General features: G+C 42.9%; 1 protein-coding gene across 2 annotated transcripts in view; it reads right to left on the bottom strand.

Annotated features, from left to right (window-relative positions):
• The window catches only part of PSTPIP2 (proline-serine-threonine phosphatase interacting protein 2), a 54,748-nt gene that overhangs the window by 10,896 nt on the left and 23,940 nt on the right, over positions 1-19,912 (bottom strand). For both annotated transcript variants that reach the window (XM_058676854.1, XM_058676853.1), the window contains exons 4-9: positions 17,439-17,473; positions 12,121-12,227; positions 7,316-7,378; positions 3,558-3,656; positions 2,632-2,677; positions 984-1,063 (exon numbers count right to left, since the gene is read on the bottom strand). In XM_058676854.1, the coding sequence (XP_058532837.1) occupies positions 984-1,063; positions 2,632-2,677; positions 3,558-3,656; positions 7,316-7,378; positions 12,121-12,227; positions 17,439-17,473 (430 nt within the window). The remainder of the gene's footprint in view (positions 1-983; positions 1,064-2,631; positions 2,678-3,557; positions 3,657-7,315; positions 7,379-12,120; positions 12,228-17,438; positions 17,474-19,912) is intronic.

The following is a 19,912-nucleotide window of genomic DNA, read 5'->3' as shown; positions in this document are numbered from 1 at the left end:
TATCTGACACCATTCTCCCCATTTTTAACCCCTAAAAGCCTCCACTTTACTCATCCTCTTTAAATATGCCCACAGTTTCATGGGCCATGCACACTGCACTTATCTGTTATTTCCAAATAAATAATTTGGGATAATTCCCCCCCGCTTTTTTTTCCTGTTGTTTAGGTTGACAGAAGGTAAGTTCATCCAGTTTCTTCACTCTTAGATTCCTGGAGCAGATTTTTGGTACAGTGGATAGCACAGTACTTGGGATACCCACAAGTATGGCAGGGTTCATGTCCCAGATCTGCTTCTGTTTTCACCAAAGTGCTAGTGCACACCCTGGAAGACATCAACTGATAACACAACTACTTGGGTTCCTTTCACCCACGTGACAGACTCAGATTGAGTTCCAGGCTCCTGGCTTCACCCTGGCCCAGCTCTAATTGTTATCGGCACTTGGGCAGTGAATCTGAATGGAAGATCTGTTTCTTTGCCTTTTAAATCAAATGAAATAGGGCCTGGCATGATAGTGTAGTGATTAAAGTCCTTGCCTTGAATGTGCCACAACCCCATATGGGTGCCAGTTCTAATCCTGGCAGTCCACTTCCCACCCGGCAGTCCACTTCCCATCCAGCTTCCTGCTTGTGGCCTGGGAAGGCAGTCGAGGACAGCCCAAAGCTTTGGGACCCTGCAACCACATGGGAGATCTGGAAGAAGCTCCTGGCTTCTGGCTCCGGATTGGCTCAGCTCCAGCAGTTGCAGCCGCTTGGGGAGTGAATCATTAGACAGCAGATTTTTCTCTCTGTCTCTCCTTCCTCTGTGTATCTTCCTTTCCAATAAATCAAATGAAACCATTTTTTAACTTCTTGATTTCAAACTTGTCCTTATTCTATGCAAACTAGGTGAAATAAAAGCAGATGAGAGCATTTTTACAACACCACATTCTCCTGGTTCCAGGCAGAAGACCTGCCCCATCCCAACGAGCTTCTGCTTTCCCATACCTCACAGGCTTTGATGTGCTCACTCTGCCACTCTTCTCGGATCTTATCCAGCATGTTGATGTGCAACATGTATGCTTTGTCTGCAGTGGAAGAGAGGGGCCTGAGTTCAGAAACATGCCAGGAGGGTGACCTTTCACACCCACCCCCCACCCCCAGCTCATCTCCAGTGAAATGCATTAGAGTGGTGGTGAGCTCACAAGGCCTCCAAGATGCTGCATGGAGGAAGGGCATAACTAACTACATCTCTCCCTCATGATATCTCCTGTTCAGAAGTCAAAGGATCTTTGGGGTTTTTTTCTCCCTTTTTATGCCATGAATTCATGGGGAATGAGTCCAGCAGTCCAGGCAGGTTTCCACGTGTTCTGACACAGTGGGCTTCTCTGAGTGGAGCTGACTAGTGCTTCAGCTAAACCCAGGGATTTTCTCTTTGGCTCCCTTCTTTTCCTGATCATTTTTCTTTCACACATTTCAGAAAGCTAGCTCAGCAATTAGAGTGTTTAATATACCCACTACCAACATTTGTTCCCTTGGCAAGAATCTTGCCCATAACTTGTTTGTTTACAGGAGCGCCAACAGCATGCTGGGGAACATGGCATTCTTCCAGTTTCACTTTGGTCCTTTTTGAGCAGTACCCATTTCCTGGATGCCAACAAGGTTCCCTTTTTTGTCACCGTGTATGTGTGCGGCCAAAAGAACAACATGTTCTCTGCAAGGTCTGGAGAACATGGGTGCACCTCCTGTTTGCCTTTGCATTAGTCACCTCGGTGAATTATTGGAAGATGGCAATTCTGGCCCAACACTCATTTAAACATGGACCCAATCCTTGAGCAGGAATACCTCAAGGATGGAGCAACCAAACTGAGGAGGAATCTCAGCCTTTGTTTTCTTGGTCAAAAAAGTTCACCTCAGTAGCTCCCAGCACTCCACATTTTCAGGAAAAACATCAGACTGGGGGTGTAGCAAAAAGAATTGCCTTGGGGTCAAAAGGGGGCACCAAATTCCTTTTGTTTTGGATTGAGAGACTTTCTAAAGGAGCAAGGTTGGGTGAAACTTGCTTCCTGGAACTTAGTCTTACACTGGTAGCCTTTGCAAACACATGGCTTGGGTATTTGATTTCACTGACCACAAGGCCATTCATCTGGCTGCTGCCTTCAGTTGGGACTGCCTTCAGTCCCAACTGCCTTCAGTTGGGACTAACAGAGTCCAAATGGGCTTCAACCCAGACTTCCCAGGAAGTCAGAGTGAGCACCTGCCTCCAGAGCCCCCACCATTTGACTCCACCACCAATCATTCATTCACATGTAAGGCAGCAATACAGGAACAGGCAGCAGCTGGAAACTGTCCCCCCTTAATTGCTTCCTCCCACTTCCAGGATTTTGCTATTGCTTCCCCCGACCCTCTCCTCATCAACCCACACACAGACATCCTGCTGTCCTCCCTCCACCTCCTTCCTACCTACTCTCCCTTCAATCCTCCCCTCCTGCCTTCTGACATCTTGTTAACCCTACTGTATACCTCTACATTCGCTACTGTGAGGCACATCGAACTGCCTTTTTTTTTTTTCAAGCTGCCTTTCTCACAGACACACTTAGGGTCATGTAATTCCCACCACCAACCTGTCCCCATCAGTGGAGAACAGCCGCCTCACCTGAGTCCTCTACTGCAGTCTTTGAAGTTGCCAGTTTCACAAAAAGCTATGAGCACGAACAAAAGAAAATAGGGATGTTGAGCCAGGTGTTCATAAGCAAAACCAACAGAAATACAATGACTGTGCGGAGACAAGGTCTGCTCCAAGTCACACCTACATTTTCCCTGAGGGAAACTCATTCGATTTGACCTCCAATCTCTTCACCATTGGGAAATATACATAAAAGCTTCTCTCCCTAGGTTTTCCTATACCATTGTCCTCTGGGGTATATCCAGATTTTAAAATGAAGTGAGTGCTCCACCTAAGCAAAAGCCAACAAAGAGCTTTAGAGAAAGATGAGGGCCTGGCATAGTAGCCTAGCAGTTAAAGTCCTTGCCTTGCACAGCCGGGATTCCACATGGGCACCGGTTCTAATCCCGGTGGCTCCACTTCCCATCCAACTTCCTGCTTGTTGCCTGGGCAAACAGTTGAGAACGACCCAAAGTCTTAGGGCCCTGTACCCATGTGGGAGACATGGAAGAGGCTCCAGGCTCCTGGTTTCAGATCGGTGTAGTTCTCGCTGTTGCAGCCACTTGGGGGGTGAACAAGTGGACAGAAGATCTCCCTCTCTGTCTCTCCTCCTCTCTATATATATCTGACTTTCCAATAAAAATTTTAAAAAATAAAGAAAGATGAAAAATAGGAGATCCCCCTCCCAATTCCATCACTCCTCTGGCCTCCTCATGGCTGTACCTCTCTAGTTCTCTGAACCCTGTCTAGTTCTCTGAAAACTGTCAAAGGTGTTTCTATCTCAAAGGACCCTCATAGTCTGGGAGAAGATATGGCCAGGGTCTTAGAGGGCAGGTCCATGTGCGATTAAGACTTCTGATGACTTTAACCTGACCTGAGAATCTCCTGTCACTTGGATTGCCAGCCCTCCTCAGTACCTTCTCTTGTTGCTTTGGGTTTACCAGGTTGGCACTCCGGTGAACAGCCTGCTCCGCCTCGTCTTTGTCACGGCATTTCTGCTCATAGTTCCTCTTTGCCTTTGTTGTGATGAAGAGAGAGAGAGAGGACGGAAACAGGTGAGCACAGACAAACCCCAGAAGGCATAGAACAGGAAATGTTCATCAGCACTGTAACCACATCTAGTCCATGGGCTCCGGGGTACCATGGAGAGCTTTACCAAAAGTCTCTCTGTTGCCCTATTCAAATGAGCTCTGCAGCAGCCACCTGACCAGGGAAGGAATAACTCCTGTTTGACAGTACAAACTGGATGTGCAGTTTTGTAGAGTCAAATCTAATTATTTTTGCTGTGACTCTTATCTTTTCACACTTGCTAGTTATTTGTATCTCTCCCAATAAGTTCTTGTGATTGATATTCCTTAAGAGATGAATTGCTTGTAAACACTTGAGATTGTAAATGTCTATTTCAACACTGTTTTGCTGCATATCATGAATGAAGTTCTAGTTATTAACTGTAATTCCTTCAGCGCCACAAGAGTCATGTACTGGCATCTATTCTTACAAGAAGGTTTTTGATTTCTGTTTTCACCACTCTTGTGACGCATTTTTATTTTTGTAACATGTTTGTTAACCTCATGTTGGTGAAAATTTATTATGTTCACCCCGATATGGACTGTGCTCACTGGTTCTGTATTTTAGGGAATATATAATGGAAGTGTAGCAGAGACTTATATGTTCAGATATGGAGCTATGTTCAGATATGTTCAGATACAGAGATTGATGTGTTCAGATATGGAGTCTCTATACATACAGACCAAAGATGGACTCCCAGTGAAGAATTGAATGCATCCTAAGAGTAAGATAATGGACTTCTTGACAACGTCCATGCCTACAGTGTTGGGAAACACTTCAATAACAGCATGATGAACTTGTCATTGTTCTTGCAGGACATCTATTGTAAAACTAGAGAGGAAATCAATGCAGGGTGGGGGAGGGACCCTGGGGAAGGACACAGGCAACTCCAGAGCCTATGGAGCTATATCATAAAATAAAATAAAATGAAATGAAATGAGATGAAATGAAATGAAATGAAATAAAATGAAATAAAATGAAATAAAATGAAATAAAATAAAATAAAATGAAATAAAATGAAATGAAATGAAATAAAATAAAATAAAATGAAATAAAATGAAATAAAATAAAATGAAATAAAATGAAATAAAATGAAATAAAATAAAATGAACTAAAATGAAATAAAATAAAATAAAATAAAATGAACTAAAATGAAATAAAATAAAATGAAATAAAATAAAATAAAATGAAATAAAATGAAATAAAATAAAATGAAATAAAATGAAATAAAATAAAATAAAATAAAATGAACTAAAATGAAATAAAATAAAATAAAATAAAATGAAATAAAATGAAATAAAATGAAATAAAATAAAATGAAATAAAATGAAATAAAATAAAATAAAATGAAATGAAATGAAATGAAATAAAATAAAATGAAATGAAATGAAATAAAATAAAATAAAATAAAATGAAATAAAATGAAATAAAATGAAATGAAATAAAATGAAATAAAATGAAATAAAATGAAATAAAATAAAATGAAATAAAATAAAATAAAATGAAATGAAATAAAATAAAATGAAATAAAATAAAATGAAATAAAATGAAATGAAATGAAATAAAATGAAATAAAATGAAATGAAATGAAATAAAATAAAATAAAATGAAATGAAATGAAATAAAATAAAATAAAATAAAATAAGTTTTAAAAAACGATTGAGGAGACAGGGTCCAGTATGATGTATTGCTTAGTGGCTAAATCCTTGTTTTGCATGTGCCAGGATCCCATATGGGTGCAGTTTCATGTCCCAGCTTCTCCACTTCTCATCCAGCTTCCTGCTTGGGAAAGCAGTGAAGGATGGCCCAAAGCCTTGGGACACTGCACCCATGAGAAGACCCAGAAGAGGCTCCTGGCTCTTGGTTTCAGATTGGCTCAGCTTTGGTTGTTGTGGCTACTTGGGAATTGAACCAGCAGATGGAAGATCTTTCTCTCTGTCTCTCCTTCTCTTTGTATATCTGCCTTTCCAATAAAAATAAATAAATTCTAAAAAAAGAAGACTGAGCAGTGGGCACTGGACCCAGTGGTGAAGATGCCCCTATGGGCACCTGCATCTCACATCAGAGTGCCTGAGTCCAAGTCCCAGCTCTGCTCCAAACGCCAGCTTCCTGCTGATGTGCGCCATGGGAGGTGCCGGCTCAGGTATTTGGCTCCCTGCCACTCACTCAGCACACCTGGATTGAGTTCCTGACTCCCAGCCGTTACCCAGGCCTAACCCCAATTGTTGCAGGATTTTAGAAAGTAAACCAGCAGATGGGGGCTGTAGATGAATAAATAATTCCTTTAAACTGACACAATAAAAGAATTTGAAGTAAGCAAACTCTATTTTTGTGCCTTAAAATGTGTAATTCAACATTTAATCCAACATTTGTGTAACATTTATAATTCTCAGGATTTATGGGCAATTGCTTGGTCTTTGGTACCTACTAATACTCACTCTAACTATGAATCAATGTTCACCTGCCACACAGGATGCCAATGGTCTTATTTCTTCCCTTTAAAGATAGTAATCTTCCTTTTGATTTAAAGAATTCGTCTATTCCTCTTTTCTTCATTTTCTAGTATGGCACAGCAAATAATTTTTCTTTGCTACAACATAATCTTCATGATTGTATTTTTTTAAAGATTTATTTATTTTATTCAAAAAGCAGATTACAAAAGTGGGGGCAGGGAGGGTCTTACATCTGCTGTTCACTTCCTAAGTGGCTACAATGGCTAAATAAATAAATGAGTATTTATTTATGTTTATTGCGAAGTCAGATATACAGAGAGAATCAAAGTCAAATATACAGAGAGGAAGATTTTCCATCCAATGATTCACTCCCCAAGTGACCACCACAGCCAGAGCTGAGCCAATCCGAAGCCAGGAGCCGGGAGCTTCTTTCAGGTCTCCCATGTAGGTGCAGGGTCCCAAAGCTTTGGGCTTCCCTTGACTGCTTTCCCAGGCCACAAACAGGCAGCTAGATGAGAAGCTGGGATTAGAACCAGTGCCCATATGGGATTCTGGCACTTTCAAGGCAAGAACTTAGCTGCTAGGCTACTGCGCTGGGCCTTAAAATAAATAAATCTTTAAAAGAAAAAGAAAATAGTTCTGGAGATGGATGGTGATGATAAGCAAAGAACATGAGTGCATTTAATATCACTGACCATTACACATCAAAAGATACACAGTAAAAAAAAGTGGTAAATAAATGTACATACGGGGTCATCAGAAAAATAATGAAAAATAAGTATTATGATTTCAGATATTTTTTAAAAATTTTGCAGCAAAATAAGCCTATTTTTGAGTTGCACTTTCCATAAATCTTTTGAAGTGCCCTTGTACATACACCTTTGTGTCTTGTCCTAAAATATTTAAATTATCAAGCTGTATTTTTCTAGGTTACCAGGAAGATAAAATCTTTGTGTTTCAACAGTTTAATTTCATCTCCAATCTTTCCAAGGCCTTAAAAAGAACACCAAACGACTGGGGCTTGTGTTTCCTAAACCACTATAGTAATAACTAATAACATTGCTGAAAAGTTATCTGAGGCAGAAGCTCGTACACAGCACATGGTTCCGGAAAATGTCACCACTGGAAAAGAAAAGCAATCAAGGGTGACTTACATCCATGGTTTTCTTGAATTGTAGACTCTTTTGTTTATGGATAGCATCCATTATAACTTCAGTCTGAAAAGAAAATACAAAAATAGAAATTACTATTAATACCAGCTTATCTTGAGAGGGCTAAAGTCCAACCCAGGTTACCTTTGTCACCCTCACACCACTCAGAAAGTAGATGTGCTATTATACTCCCACTTCACAAATAAGGAAATGGGAGAACAAATAAGCTAAACAGTTTGTCCAAAATTTGATGGCCAATTACTGATGGTGCCTATCTTTGACCTTAAGCAGACGGTGTGATCTGACTCCGTGGAAACTCATTGATCACTTCAGTAAATCAGCAATAAAGGTACTTTGGTTAAAAAAAATTAACATTTTTGCTAAAATATCATTTATATGTTCAAAGATATCTTTATCCTATAAGCTTATGTCAACACAGTTAAATTAAGGATTTTTACATTCACTCTGGTAATCCATTGTTGACACAACTTCAACCAGGCAGGTGCCTGGGTGGCATGAAGGGAAGACACATTTGTACAACAGCTAACAAAGACCACTCCATCCCCTTAGGCTGTCTAATCCTGGCAAAGGAAATGTCTCTGTTGAGTTCCCTTGGGAGTAACTCCTTTGCTGTGATTTTGATGTGAATATTTTTATGAGTCACAGTAATGGTTTTACTAGCAAAGATGTACCTCTCTGACATAATAACAGTACCTTGCATTTACCAAGCATTTGTGGGCTATGCAGTTCTCAGGCATCTAACCACTGTAAGTAATGTCAGTTTCCTTTTCCTGGCAGTACTGAAATGAACTCACCCAGGTAACACATGGCAGGGAACTGAGCTGAAATTTGAACCCGGGAGGCTGTACAGTTGTTTCTAACCACAAGCCTACACTATCATCAGCTCTGCAATAGCTCTGTCTTGGCTTTGTGACACAGCAATCTAATACCACTGATAGTGACATTCTTGATACACAAACATTGGGTTTTTGTTGCCAAGTGTGGTTGGATAGAGTCTCAAGATATTTTGATGGAGTAACTGGGATAGTCTGACTTCAGGATGAGAAAGGCGTGCCCAGAGAAGCCAGCAGTCATCATCCAGTCCAGGTGCAAAGTGAGGCACCAGGAGGTGGGCATTTACTTGCTAACAGTGAGAACAGAAAACACTCCAACATGAGCCCCAAGCAGAAAGACATGTGTCAGACCTTGTGGTCACAGACAAGAAGCTATAGCTCACAGAGGAAAGGAGAAAGAGCTGGGTTTATTTCTTTAATGATGATTCCTGAGTTTCCCAGGCTACACAAAGTAGAACAGAGCAGTTAGCAATGTTGGTCCATTCCATGGTCCTTTCTAGTCCTCATGGACTCACTGCCACTCTCCCAGCTGGGAACTGATACGGTTTTATGCTTTGGGATCTAAGCCAGGTCTCCTTAAGCTCCACAGAACACCTGCCACAAGCACCCATCAAATGACAGTCAAATCTCACTCCTACCTAAAGACTTTTTCACTTCCTGTCATTCCTTCCTCTGCCTTCAGGAACCCCTGGCATTAAGAACTTGGCAGGAGTCTAGAAAGCAAAACTTTGAAACTGAAAAGTGGGACTCCTGGGACCCAAGAGATAGCCTGCTTAGCTCAAGGGCACTCAGACGTCAGATGCCAGATCCAGCTCTGCCTGCTACAATGCCTTATTGAAGTCTCCTTGGACCAATGTAATTTCTTACAGTGACCTGCTCATGTTGAGATCGATGAATGAGAGTTTCTCTCTCAGGTATCCTTGGAGAACTGATTCTTTAGGACAGTGAGACTTCCTGCTCAGACCAAATCCAGGGGAAGTGTGAGGGCATTGTACTGTTGAGAACACAAGGGAAAATGGAAACACTGTGGTCTCTGTGTGGACTGGAGAGATATGAGAAAGAGAGAAAAAATTGCAGGGCCCAGCGCAGTAGCCTAGTGGCTAAAGTCCTCGCCTGGCACATGCAGGGATCCCATATGGGCACCAGTTCATATCCTGGCTGTTCCACTTCCCATCCAGCTCCCTGCCTGTGGCCTGGGAAAGCAGTCGAGGACAGCCAAAAACCTTGGGACCCTGCACCCATGTGGGAGACCCAGAAGAAGCTCCTGGCTCCTGGCTTCAGATTGGCTCAGCTGTAGCTATTGCAGTTACTTGGGGAGTGAATCATCAGACGGAAGATCTTTCTATCTCTCCTCTTCTCTGTATATCTGAGTTTCCAATAAAAATAAAATAAATCTTTTAAAAATTGCAAATGGTCCAAATAACCTGGAGGTAAATTACAGCAATGGTTTCCACTTTCCTTTCTGTCTATGCACACTCTGACAGAAGCATCTTCCTTTGCAGCTAAGGAGATATCTTTCTCTGTAGTGACTTTGCATTCAGGCAGGGCAAAATTCTCCTGTGGCCATTCCAGGCTTAGCTGAGATGGCCAGCAGAGGATAACTGACTAAGAAGCTCTTTGTCATGTGAAGACATTTCTGGGCTGGGGAGGGAACCTCAGTAGCCTTGCAGGTCATAATATCCGGGAGCCCTATGCACCCTGCCCACCTGCAGGTCTGACAGCCATACCACTGTCGAGCTCACTACAGGGCCTTTCACTCCACTGAGTTTAGCTTCAATGTCTACTTCCTCTGGGGGGCCTTGCCCAGTTCCACAAAGGAGGTTGTACGTGTTCCCCACTGCATGGTCATTGTATCCATTTTGAAGGATGCATATGGTCAATGTCCTTTCCAAGCAGAAAGTGCGTGTATGTTACAGCCATTGGATGGCCAGATCCCACTCTCCCTATCCAATGAGGCTCATCGTGTTTTATCACCATATTACTCCATCCGGCCACTCTCTATGCTTAGTGAGGAAGCATGACCTGTCCATCTTGATCACACCTTCAGGAAACATTAGCTTTATGAGTGAACACACCACACATTTCTGATTGGCTCTTGCCACCCACACTTCCTCCACCCCCACCCTGGTTTACTGAAAGAAACCAACCAATGGCTTTCCTTGATGAGTAGAAATGGCAAGAACAGAAAAGCTGGAATGTGACAGGTTTGAGCAGTGCAAAGTAAGAAGTTAGCATTGACACATTTTCTACCTTAGAAGAGAGATTTTTCTTGAGCATGCAAATACGGAAGTGGTGCAATCCAAGTTCATTATGACACAAATAATGACAAGAGTTATTAAGAAACTATGGACTTCCCGAAGAATGCTCAAAAGAGGACACACAGAATATAGGGAACTAGGATGATGGCAGTGGACTGGACCAAGGTTATGCTACCCATGGAACATAACTCAGGGTGTGTTCTTCTAACTACAAGAACACGGTCTTGTGTAACTCATTCCTGGGGGTGTTTCAGAGGTGTTGCAAAATGGACAATACCCTTCCTCAAAAGAAGCAGACACAGCAAGGACACTCAAAAACATGAACAAACAACCCTCTTCGTGCCAGAATTCATGTGTTACAGACTCCAGCTACCTGATGCATTTTGCTTCTGAGGAATCATAATTCTCCAGAAGGGATGGGCAGTCTCGGCAGTGTCAAACCAAAGTGTCTGAGCATCCAGTGAGTGGGAGGAGGGCCATCTGGGCTGGCCGCAGCCTCACACCTACCACAGGAGACTTGTGAGAATCTGTGAGAGCCCTAGACACAGGGCTTCTGGAGTACTTGTTTCTACAGTTCCTTCCAAATAAGCAACCCAGTGTGAGGCAGAGACACAGGAAGAGAGAGTAGTAAGCTGAGGGCAGTGCAGGAAATGCCAGCCGATGTCAGGCGGCCTCCAAGGAAGCTGGACCTAGAATCCACCTGAGCTCACAGGCCAAGTCGCTGAGACTAAAGGAACAACAGATCAGCCTGAAGTGGTCATTCACTGGGTGTACTGAAGGCCCTGACCTTGGGGGCAGTGAAGGGTCAGGACACAAAGGGAAGGGCTTCCCAAGGGACTTCCAGAAAGGGTGCAAGCAGCTTCAACATACAAGAGTCCCAGGAGGCTGGGTACAAGACTCTGGGCATCAGGCAGGATGTTTGAGGCTGGAGTTCCAGTCTTGGAGACCCAATACAGAAGGAAATTTGGTCAGGGCACCACCGACCCACAGGGGCAACCTAAGCTAGTAAGTCTTGAGGAGGGGACAGAAGAGTCTGAATCATGGCAGGTTTAGATTAAGCCTTTAATGGAAACCAGAGCTGCTGCTGCTGCTGCTGCTTCGTTTTAATCCTATATCTTCCCCAGTGGTTGTCAGTTCTGTTAATACTTGAGAGCATGCTCACACCCATCTCCTTCTATGAAGCTGCTCAGAGCAAATTCCAGCCGTGAAAAGGAACCTACGTACACATGGCGGCTGGGAAGACAAACAAGACCATGGTTTCCCAGGATGCTAGTGCCACCGTGTGAGAAATGGGGTGGTCTTACTACGTGATGGTCTTCAGGGAAACTGTGTCTCATCTAGGTGTCTGACCTGCCCTCACGGCCCTGTCCAGGAGGAGCGGTGGAGCCTGCTGGAACATGCTGGGCTCTGTCCAAGCACTGCCCCTTGCCAGCTGTGCTGTGCAGATCTGAAAAGAAGATGAATGCGAACCAGACACAAATGCAAACTGGACTCCTGAATCTTCAAAAGATTTAAAAGGAAACCCAGAACACAGCACAGAAGCATAACCACCTAGATTGAGTGCCCGTAAGGAAACTCAGCGTTCCAAGGGCATGGCTGCAGGAACGAGGAATTACACCTCATTCTTCAGCAGCAGACAAGCTGGGGGTTTTCTGTAGCAGGAAAGGTGACATCTTCACACACAGGCAGGCCCCACCTTTTTTCGTTGTAGCTTTTGCTTTTCCCTAAATTCTTCCATCTTCCTGGCCTCTTCTCTCAGAGTCTGCGCAAGCTGAATGTGACATTGTGCCACGTTGTCTACTTCTGCAAAAAGAATTTAAAATGATCAGGTTCTACCTATGTCTGGATTCACCTTTAAATCATCTCTCAATTACTCAATTACTTTTTTTTTAAAGATTTATTCATTTTATTACAGCCAGATATACACAGAGGGGGAGAGACAGAGAGGAAGATCTTCCGTCCGATGATTCACTCCCCAAGTGAGCTGCAACAGGCCGATGCACGCCGATCCGATGCTGGGAACCTGGAACCTCTTCCGGGTCTCCCACGCGGGTGCAGTGTCCCAATGCATTGGGCCATCCTCAACTGCTTTCCCAGGCCACAAGCAGGGAGCTGGATGGGAAGCGGGGCCACCCGGGGTTAGAACTGGTGTCCATATGGGATCCCGGGACTTTCAAGGCGAGGACTTTAGCTGGTTGGCCACGCCGCGGGGCCACTCAATTACTTTTAAATGAAACATATGGTAAGTACTATGTACATAGTTGCTAACATTTTATTGCTTAGGGAGTAAACTCAAGACAAGAAGTCTATACATGGGCCCAGTGTGATAGTGTAATGGTTAAAGTCCTTGCCTTGAACGTGCCAGGAACCCATATGGACACCAGTTCTAACCCCGGGTGGCCCCGTTTCCCATCCAGCTTCCTGCCTGTGGCCTGGGAAAGCAGTTGAGGATGGCCCTAACCTTTGGGACCCTGCACCCACGTGGGAGACCCAGAAGAAGCTCCTGGCTCCTGGATTCGGATTGGCTCAGCTCCAGCCATTGCAGTCGCTTGGGAAGTGAACCATCAGATGGAAGATCTTCCTCTCTGTCTCTCCTCCTCTCTGTACATCTGCCTTTCCAATAAAGATAAATAAATCTTTAAAATAAATAAATAAAAGTCTATATACTGGAGAACAGAGTTGTAGCATTTCACAATAAAGTCTCTGCATGTGACACTGGCATCCTATATGGTGCTGGTTCAATTCACATGTGCGGGTTTGATTCCCAGCTCCAATCCAGCTCCCAATGGTCTAGGCAAAGCAGTGGAAAATAGTCCAAGTGCTTGTGCCCATGCACCACACAGGAGCCCAGATGCAACCCTAGGCTCCTGCTTTGCTACGGCCAACTAATGAATGACCAGCAAATGGAAGTAAGTACTCTCTCCCTGACTTTCAAATAAAATAAATAAATAACCAAGCAAGTAAAAAAACAAATGAATATTCTAAAAATCCATATGCTTTGGGGACCAGTGTGATGGCTCAGTGGCTAAATTCTCACCTTGCAAGCACCAGGATCCAATAAGGACACTGTTTTGTGTCCCAGCTGCTCCACTACCTTTCAACTGCCTGCTTAAGGCCTGGGAAAGCAGTAAAAGATGGCCTGAAACCTTGGGACCCTGCATCCACATGGGAGATCCAGAAGAAGCTCCTGGCTCATGGCTTTGAATCAGTTCAGTTCTTGCCATTGCAGCCATTTGGGGAATGAACCAGCAGGTGGAAGATCTTTCTTTCTGTCTCTCCTTCTCTCCTTAAACCTATTCTGCCTTTCTAATAAAAAATAAACAAATCTTTAAAAATAAATCCATATACTTTGATCCTACCCTAGAGATTCAGAACCACACTGTACTATATGATTTGTTCAAATAATAAGTATATATATATATATATGTGTGTGTGTGTGTGTGTTGCACCATAAGCTCATATATATGTACATATGTATCATAGGTGTATATATATGTATAGTACCTATATATTGCATATGTATATGATTAACTGTACTAAAATACCTGGCAGCATAGTCACCAATAACACTGAGAAAATTCTCATATTTACTATCTTCTTTATGGTTAATTATTTCATTTTAATTTTTTAAAAAAGACTTACTTGGGCCCGGTGGCGTGGCCAAGCGGCTAAAGTCCTCACCTTGAATGCCCCGGGATCCCATATGGGCGCTGGTTCTAATCCTGGCAGCTCCACTTCCCATCCAGCTCCCTGCTTGTGGCCTGGGAAAGCAGTTGAGGATGGCCCAATGCATTGGGACACTGCACCCGCGTGGGAGACCCGGAAGAGGTTCCAGGTTCCCAGCATCGGATCGGCGTGCATCGGCCTGTTGCAGCTCACTTGGGGAGTGAATCATCGGACGGAAGATCTTCCTCTCTGTCTCTCCTCCTCTGTGTATATCTGGCTGTAATAAAATGAATAAATCTTTTAAAAAAAAAGATTTACTTATTTGCAAGTCAAAGTTGCAAAGTTGCAAAGAGAGAGCAAGAGACACAGAGAGAGAGAGAGAGATTTTCTACCTGCTGGTTCACCCCAGAGAGCTGCAACAGCTAGAGCTGCGCCAGCCTGAAGCCAGGAGTCAGTTACACCTAGGTCTCCCACTTAGGCAACAGGGGTCCAAAGACTTGGATCATCTTTCACTGCTTTTCCCAGGCACATTAGCGGGGACCCAGGTTGGAAGTGGAGCAGTTGGAACTTGAACCAGTGCCTGTGTGAAAGGCTGGGGTTGCAGGTACCAGCTTGCCTCACCATGCCTCAGTGCTGGCCCCTTCATTTTCATTTTTATGATAAACATATGTACTATTTAATAATAATGAAACAAAACAAAAGTAACAGCACATGTAAATATTTAGGAAACTCATTCTAGGCTGGAGTTCCCCTGGGCCACGGTGTTTGGCCTGCCCATGTATAGAAGGAACTTGAGATAACACTGTCCCTCCTATGAGAAATGTATTCATTGAGGAAGAAGACAGCTTCTATGGAAAATCTAAGATGAACATTTGTTTAGCTAAGACTTACAAAGGTTAAGACTTTTACAAAGGTCTAGGGTCACTCAGCTAGCTTTAGGAACACTTCAAGTACACAGCACACTCACTCTGCTGCGTTAAAACTCCTTAACATGGAAACATACTGAAGAGCAGAAAGCTGCAGAGGTAGTCTCTGATAACAGCCTTGGGGCATCAGAACCAGAGAGGCCCCCCAAAAGAGCCAACACGGTCTACCCCATATTTCTCAACTCCTCATTTGGCATCATCATAGGGTCATCAAATGAAACAACTTCTCCTGGTTGAATTCCAAGCTGGATTTACAACCAGAGACCACAATTCAGAAATAAAAACTGAGAATAGACTGCTGAGAGCACCCAAATTTGTGTCTTCTGCTTGAACTCTAAACAAAATATCAAATAAACAGTTACCCAAGAACAGCAAAGTTGACCACAATAGGAAAATAATAGTGTTGGGAAGGAGAGCTTTATCCTGCAGAATCGAACTCTGAACATTTTGACCTTGGTATGTCTAAAGACATACTATTTCCTGGTTCTTTTTTTCAACCCTTGAACTTCTAAAACTTTTTATTTTTTTTTTAACTTTTGAAAGTCAGAGAGACAAAGAAAGATCTTTCATCAGCTGGCTCACTCCCCAAATGTCTGCAACAGCCAGAATGTGGCCAGACCAAAAGCAAGAGCATAAAACTCATGAGAAGCCAGAAACCAAGTGCTTGAGCCACTGCCTGCCGCCTTCATGCAGATACATCAGCAAGAAGCTGGAAGCAGAAGTGGTGCCAGGACAGGAACCAAGGCACTCCAGTACAGGATGTAGGCATGCCAAGCAGCAACTTCACCATGACACTAAATGCCCTCTACTTCCTCTCTGGATCAAACTTGACCACTTTCAAGAAAATGTGATGGAAGTAAAACACTCATTCAAAAAGCATGTCTAAACCTGAGAGAGCTACCTTGCATTGGAGTCTCTTCTCAACAAAACTGAACAAGAAAGATGAGGGTAGGGTGCAGCATTTTAGAGAGAGAAAAGTGAATAAGAATTATTAAAGAACAGGATACGGATGTAAGAAAAAGAAAAAAAGATTTCACAGTTCCTGATCTGGCGTGGTCTAGCGGCTAAACTCCTCGCCTTGCACACGCCAGGAATCCCATATGGGTGCCGGTTTGTATCCTGGCTGCTCCACTTCCCTTCCAGCTCCCTGCGTGAGACCTGGGAAGGCAGTCAAGGACAGCCCAATGCCCTGGAATCCTGCACCCGCGTGGGAGACTCAGAAGAAGTTCCTAGCTCCTGGCTTCAGATTGGCTCAGATCTGGCCATTGTGGCCACTTGGGGAGTGAATCAATTGACAGAAGATTTTTCTCTCTGTCTTTCCTTCTCTATATAAAATCTGACTTCCCAATAAAAATAAAATAAATATTATAAAAGATTTAACATTTCCTTGGGCAATCAGCCTGAAGATTATGAGTTCACTGCAAATATCTTGAGCCTAACATACCTTAGGAACATCTGAGAAGAGCCATCAAGCAGATCCCAGGACCAAGCTAGGTGCTCCGAGCACTCTGAAGATACACGCCTATGGCCTTTGAGTAAAGGCTGATGCCAGGGATGACTCCATGTTTACCCAGGCACAGTGAGAAGGGAAGGGCTGGGATCATGTCCTATGAGTCTGTGCCGCTGAGCAGCTTGAGAGAGAAGGACAAAGAAAGCGACAGTAGCCGAGAAGCAGGAAGACTCCCGGGAGTCAGAAAGGATGAGGGATCCAAGACGGATGGAAGGGAAGCTCACCAGCGCTGAGTACCCCTGAACCATCAAGTTAGAAGAGAACTGGAGTGTCCATGGGACCTACTGGCACAAGTCAGCGGTAGCCTTGGAGAAAGCAGTTACAACTGAGTGCTGCGACCACAAGTCAGGTGAGAGCAGGAGGTAAGAAAACCGCGAATGTTTCCTTCGACTCTTGCTCTAATTAGGATTTCTCCTGGACAAAACTGCCCGGTGATCTTGGAGAGACAGCAAGGTGCTCACTCCACATCCCAGGGCCAGGGAGGAGGAATCCAGAGCAAGCACAAGACACGCAATGGGTGAAGCTGGCAGCAAGTCTGGCTGAGGGGAAGACTGGGGTGGAGTACTTGAATGGCTGAGTCTGAGTTAGAAATGAACAGTACAAGCAATTCTTGAAGGCGGTCATTCTGACCTTGGTCCCTGGACCAATGGCCCCAGCAGCACTTGGGAACTTGCAAGGCATGGGACATCTCAGCCACGCCCCCAGGACATCGCACACACGGTGAGCGTACAGGTGTAGAGGGTGCTCCAGCTCGTGTCATCCCTGCAGAGCTTTCCTCACCTTAGGAATTGCTCCAGCTTTCGTTTTAAACCTAATCTGAAGTTGTTGTTAAATTAAAATTCACCTTAAATGACACACACAAAGTTTGCCAAGAGCAACAAATATTAATTAAAAAAAAAAAAAAACACTTACGCTGCTTGAAGACTTCAAGGGCCCGCTTCAGGGTACTAAGAAATAAATAAACAAATAAGTAAATAAATAAAGAAAGAAGCACATTTGATTTCAGTTCTGGAAATTCACTGCCCATTTTAATTTACTCTAATGCCATTGCATGCTTTCCTCTGTCCACATCTTAATTTACAGCCTATAGAGTCGCCTTTGCCCATGAGCTTGAGAAGACAGTAAAAGACTAAGACTTCTTTTGCTCTTAATAATGTATTATGTTTGAGATGATGCATTCTTAAATCCACATTTTAGTACAAGGTTTTACAGTTATACTAAATAGAGAACTCAACGAATAAAAATTTAAAAGACCATAGTACAGCAGGAAAATGGACAAGGACTATAAATAATAATCAAATGAAAAGATTTTTTCATCTTAAAAATAACAAGTCATAAAACTGTTAAGACCATAAAAAGACTAAAACTTCTTCAGACACAAGCAATTGTTCACTATCTACGCTTTGTGCTTCCTTTTCCATTGTGAAAACACTTAGCATTTATGGTACTTTTCTATAAGGATATCAATAATCCTTTAAAGTATAGCAACTAGACAGATGAGTGCCATGCAAAAAAGGAAGGATTCAAAACTTAGATCCTGACTTCCTCTTTCCTATCCATTCAATCATACTTATTAACCATAGCAATATGAGATAGGCAGTGCCACTGCTGTGGCATAGTGGAAAAGAGTGCTCCCTGCAGCACCAGTTTCACATATGGGCACCAGGTTGTGTCCCGGCTACTCCACTTCCTATCCAGCTGTCTGCTAATGCACCTGGGAAAGCAGTGGAGGATGACCCAGCTGCTTCGGCCAGTGTACCCACAGGACAGATCTAGAAACTCCTGCCCAGCTCTGGCCACTGCAGCCTTTTAGGGAATGAACCAATGGATGGAAGATCTCTCTGTGTCTCCTCCTCTCTTTATGTAACTCTACCTTTAAAGTAAATAAATAAATCTTTAAATCCTTCAAAGCATCTCTGGATGCTTTCAAAAGTGAAAAAGTTCATGTTTCACTTTTTTATAAAGATTTATTTATTTTTATTGGAAAGTCAGATACACAGAGAGGAGATACAGAGAGGAAGATTTTCTGTTTGCAGGTACATTCCCCAAGTGATTGCAATGGCCAGAGCTGAGCAGATCTGAAGCCAGGTACCAAAAGTTTCTTCTGGGTCTCCCACAGAGGTACAGGGTCCCAAGACGTTGGGCCATCTTCTACTGCTTTCCCAGGCCAAAAGCATGGAGCTGGATGGGAAGTGGAGCAGCTGGGACAAACCAGCACCATATGGGGTCCTGGGCATGTAAGGCAAGGATTTAGCCACTAGATTATCATACCGGACCATTCTGCTTCACTGTTACTTTCTTTAGCTTTACTTTCTTTAGTTATATTCGGCAGATTTGCTTTTTGAAACTGTTAAAATTTGCATGTCGATTTTTGCTATGAATGCTTCTTAGTCACAGTTACGTGTGTGTGCATTGCAAGTTCATTGTGTTACTTTAGAAAGGATCTGTGCTCACAGCTGCTTGGTAAGCATAGGCCTTGCCTCCCAGGTCCACTTTACAGTTGGTCAGACTACTATGCTGAAATGCAGCAATTAGGAGCTGCAGTCGGTTCCCAGTCTGGCTTGTAATTACAGCTGCCTTCCCACTCACTCCCAGTCACCAAAACAGTCTTTCACATCCACCTTGGAAGCATAGTCCCAGTTCTCAAACCCTACCACTGTTTCCTCTCTGAGGCGTGCACTTAGGAAAAAACTGACTTTATCTTAGAACAAGATGGAATGGCGCTGTATATGTTCCGTTCTAAGTCAAATGTGTAACAGCAGTTGTATCTAGCTAAATATCTTTCCCAAGAAGTGATGGTCATTTTCTAGCACATCACTATTGGAGTTTTTAACTAACATTACAAATATCTTATACTTCTCTTGGAAATTAGCTAACGTTTTGTACTAATCTTCCATAAAATGATCTAAACCTGTTTTGAACAACAGTAAAACTTATCTAGGTTAAATTAGTTTTGATGTTTGAACACACAAAAATCTTACATATTACAAAATAAAACCAAATCAAACAGGAAAAAACAATTCTTCAAAATCTGTAACTAATTTCAGAAAATATGAATATCAATATTGATACTATTTTTGAAGCACATCAATATATTTTGTTACATAAGAAAATAATTACGTTAATATTATCAGAGTTTCGGTGTAAAAGAAATAAGAACATAAAATTAGGCTTTAGTAGAATGTATGAAGTTAAATCATCAATATAGTTCAAACCTATCCCTGAAAGGCCCAGTGATACCTGTATGACTATGACTAACACTAGAACAGAGAGTTTGGTCCCTAAACACAAGTAGTCACTGAAAATAACCAGATGCTATTTGGAGAAATAGCAGATCCAGGTTGAAATGTAGTGTTGAGATTGTCAATAACTGAAAACATAGGTTA

Source organism: Ochotona princeps, chromosome 18 (genome assembly GCF_030435755.1).
Source record: "Ochotona princeps isolate mOchPri1 chromosome 18, mOchPri1.hap1, whole genome shotgun sequence".
NCBI lineage: Eukaryota > Metazoa > Chordata > Mammalia > Lagomorpha > Ochotonidae > Ochotona > Ochotona princeps.
Note: the sequence above shows the minus strand (reverse complement) of the source record. Positions and strands in the feature narration are given on the sequence as shown.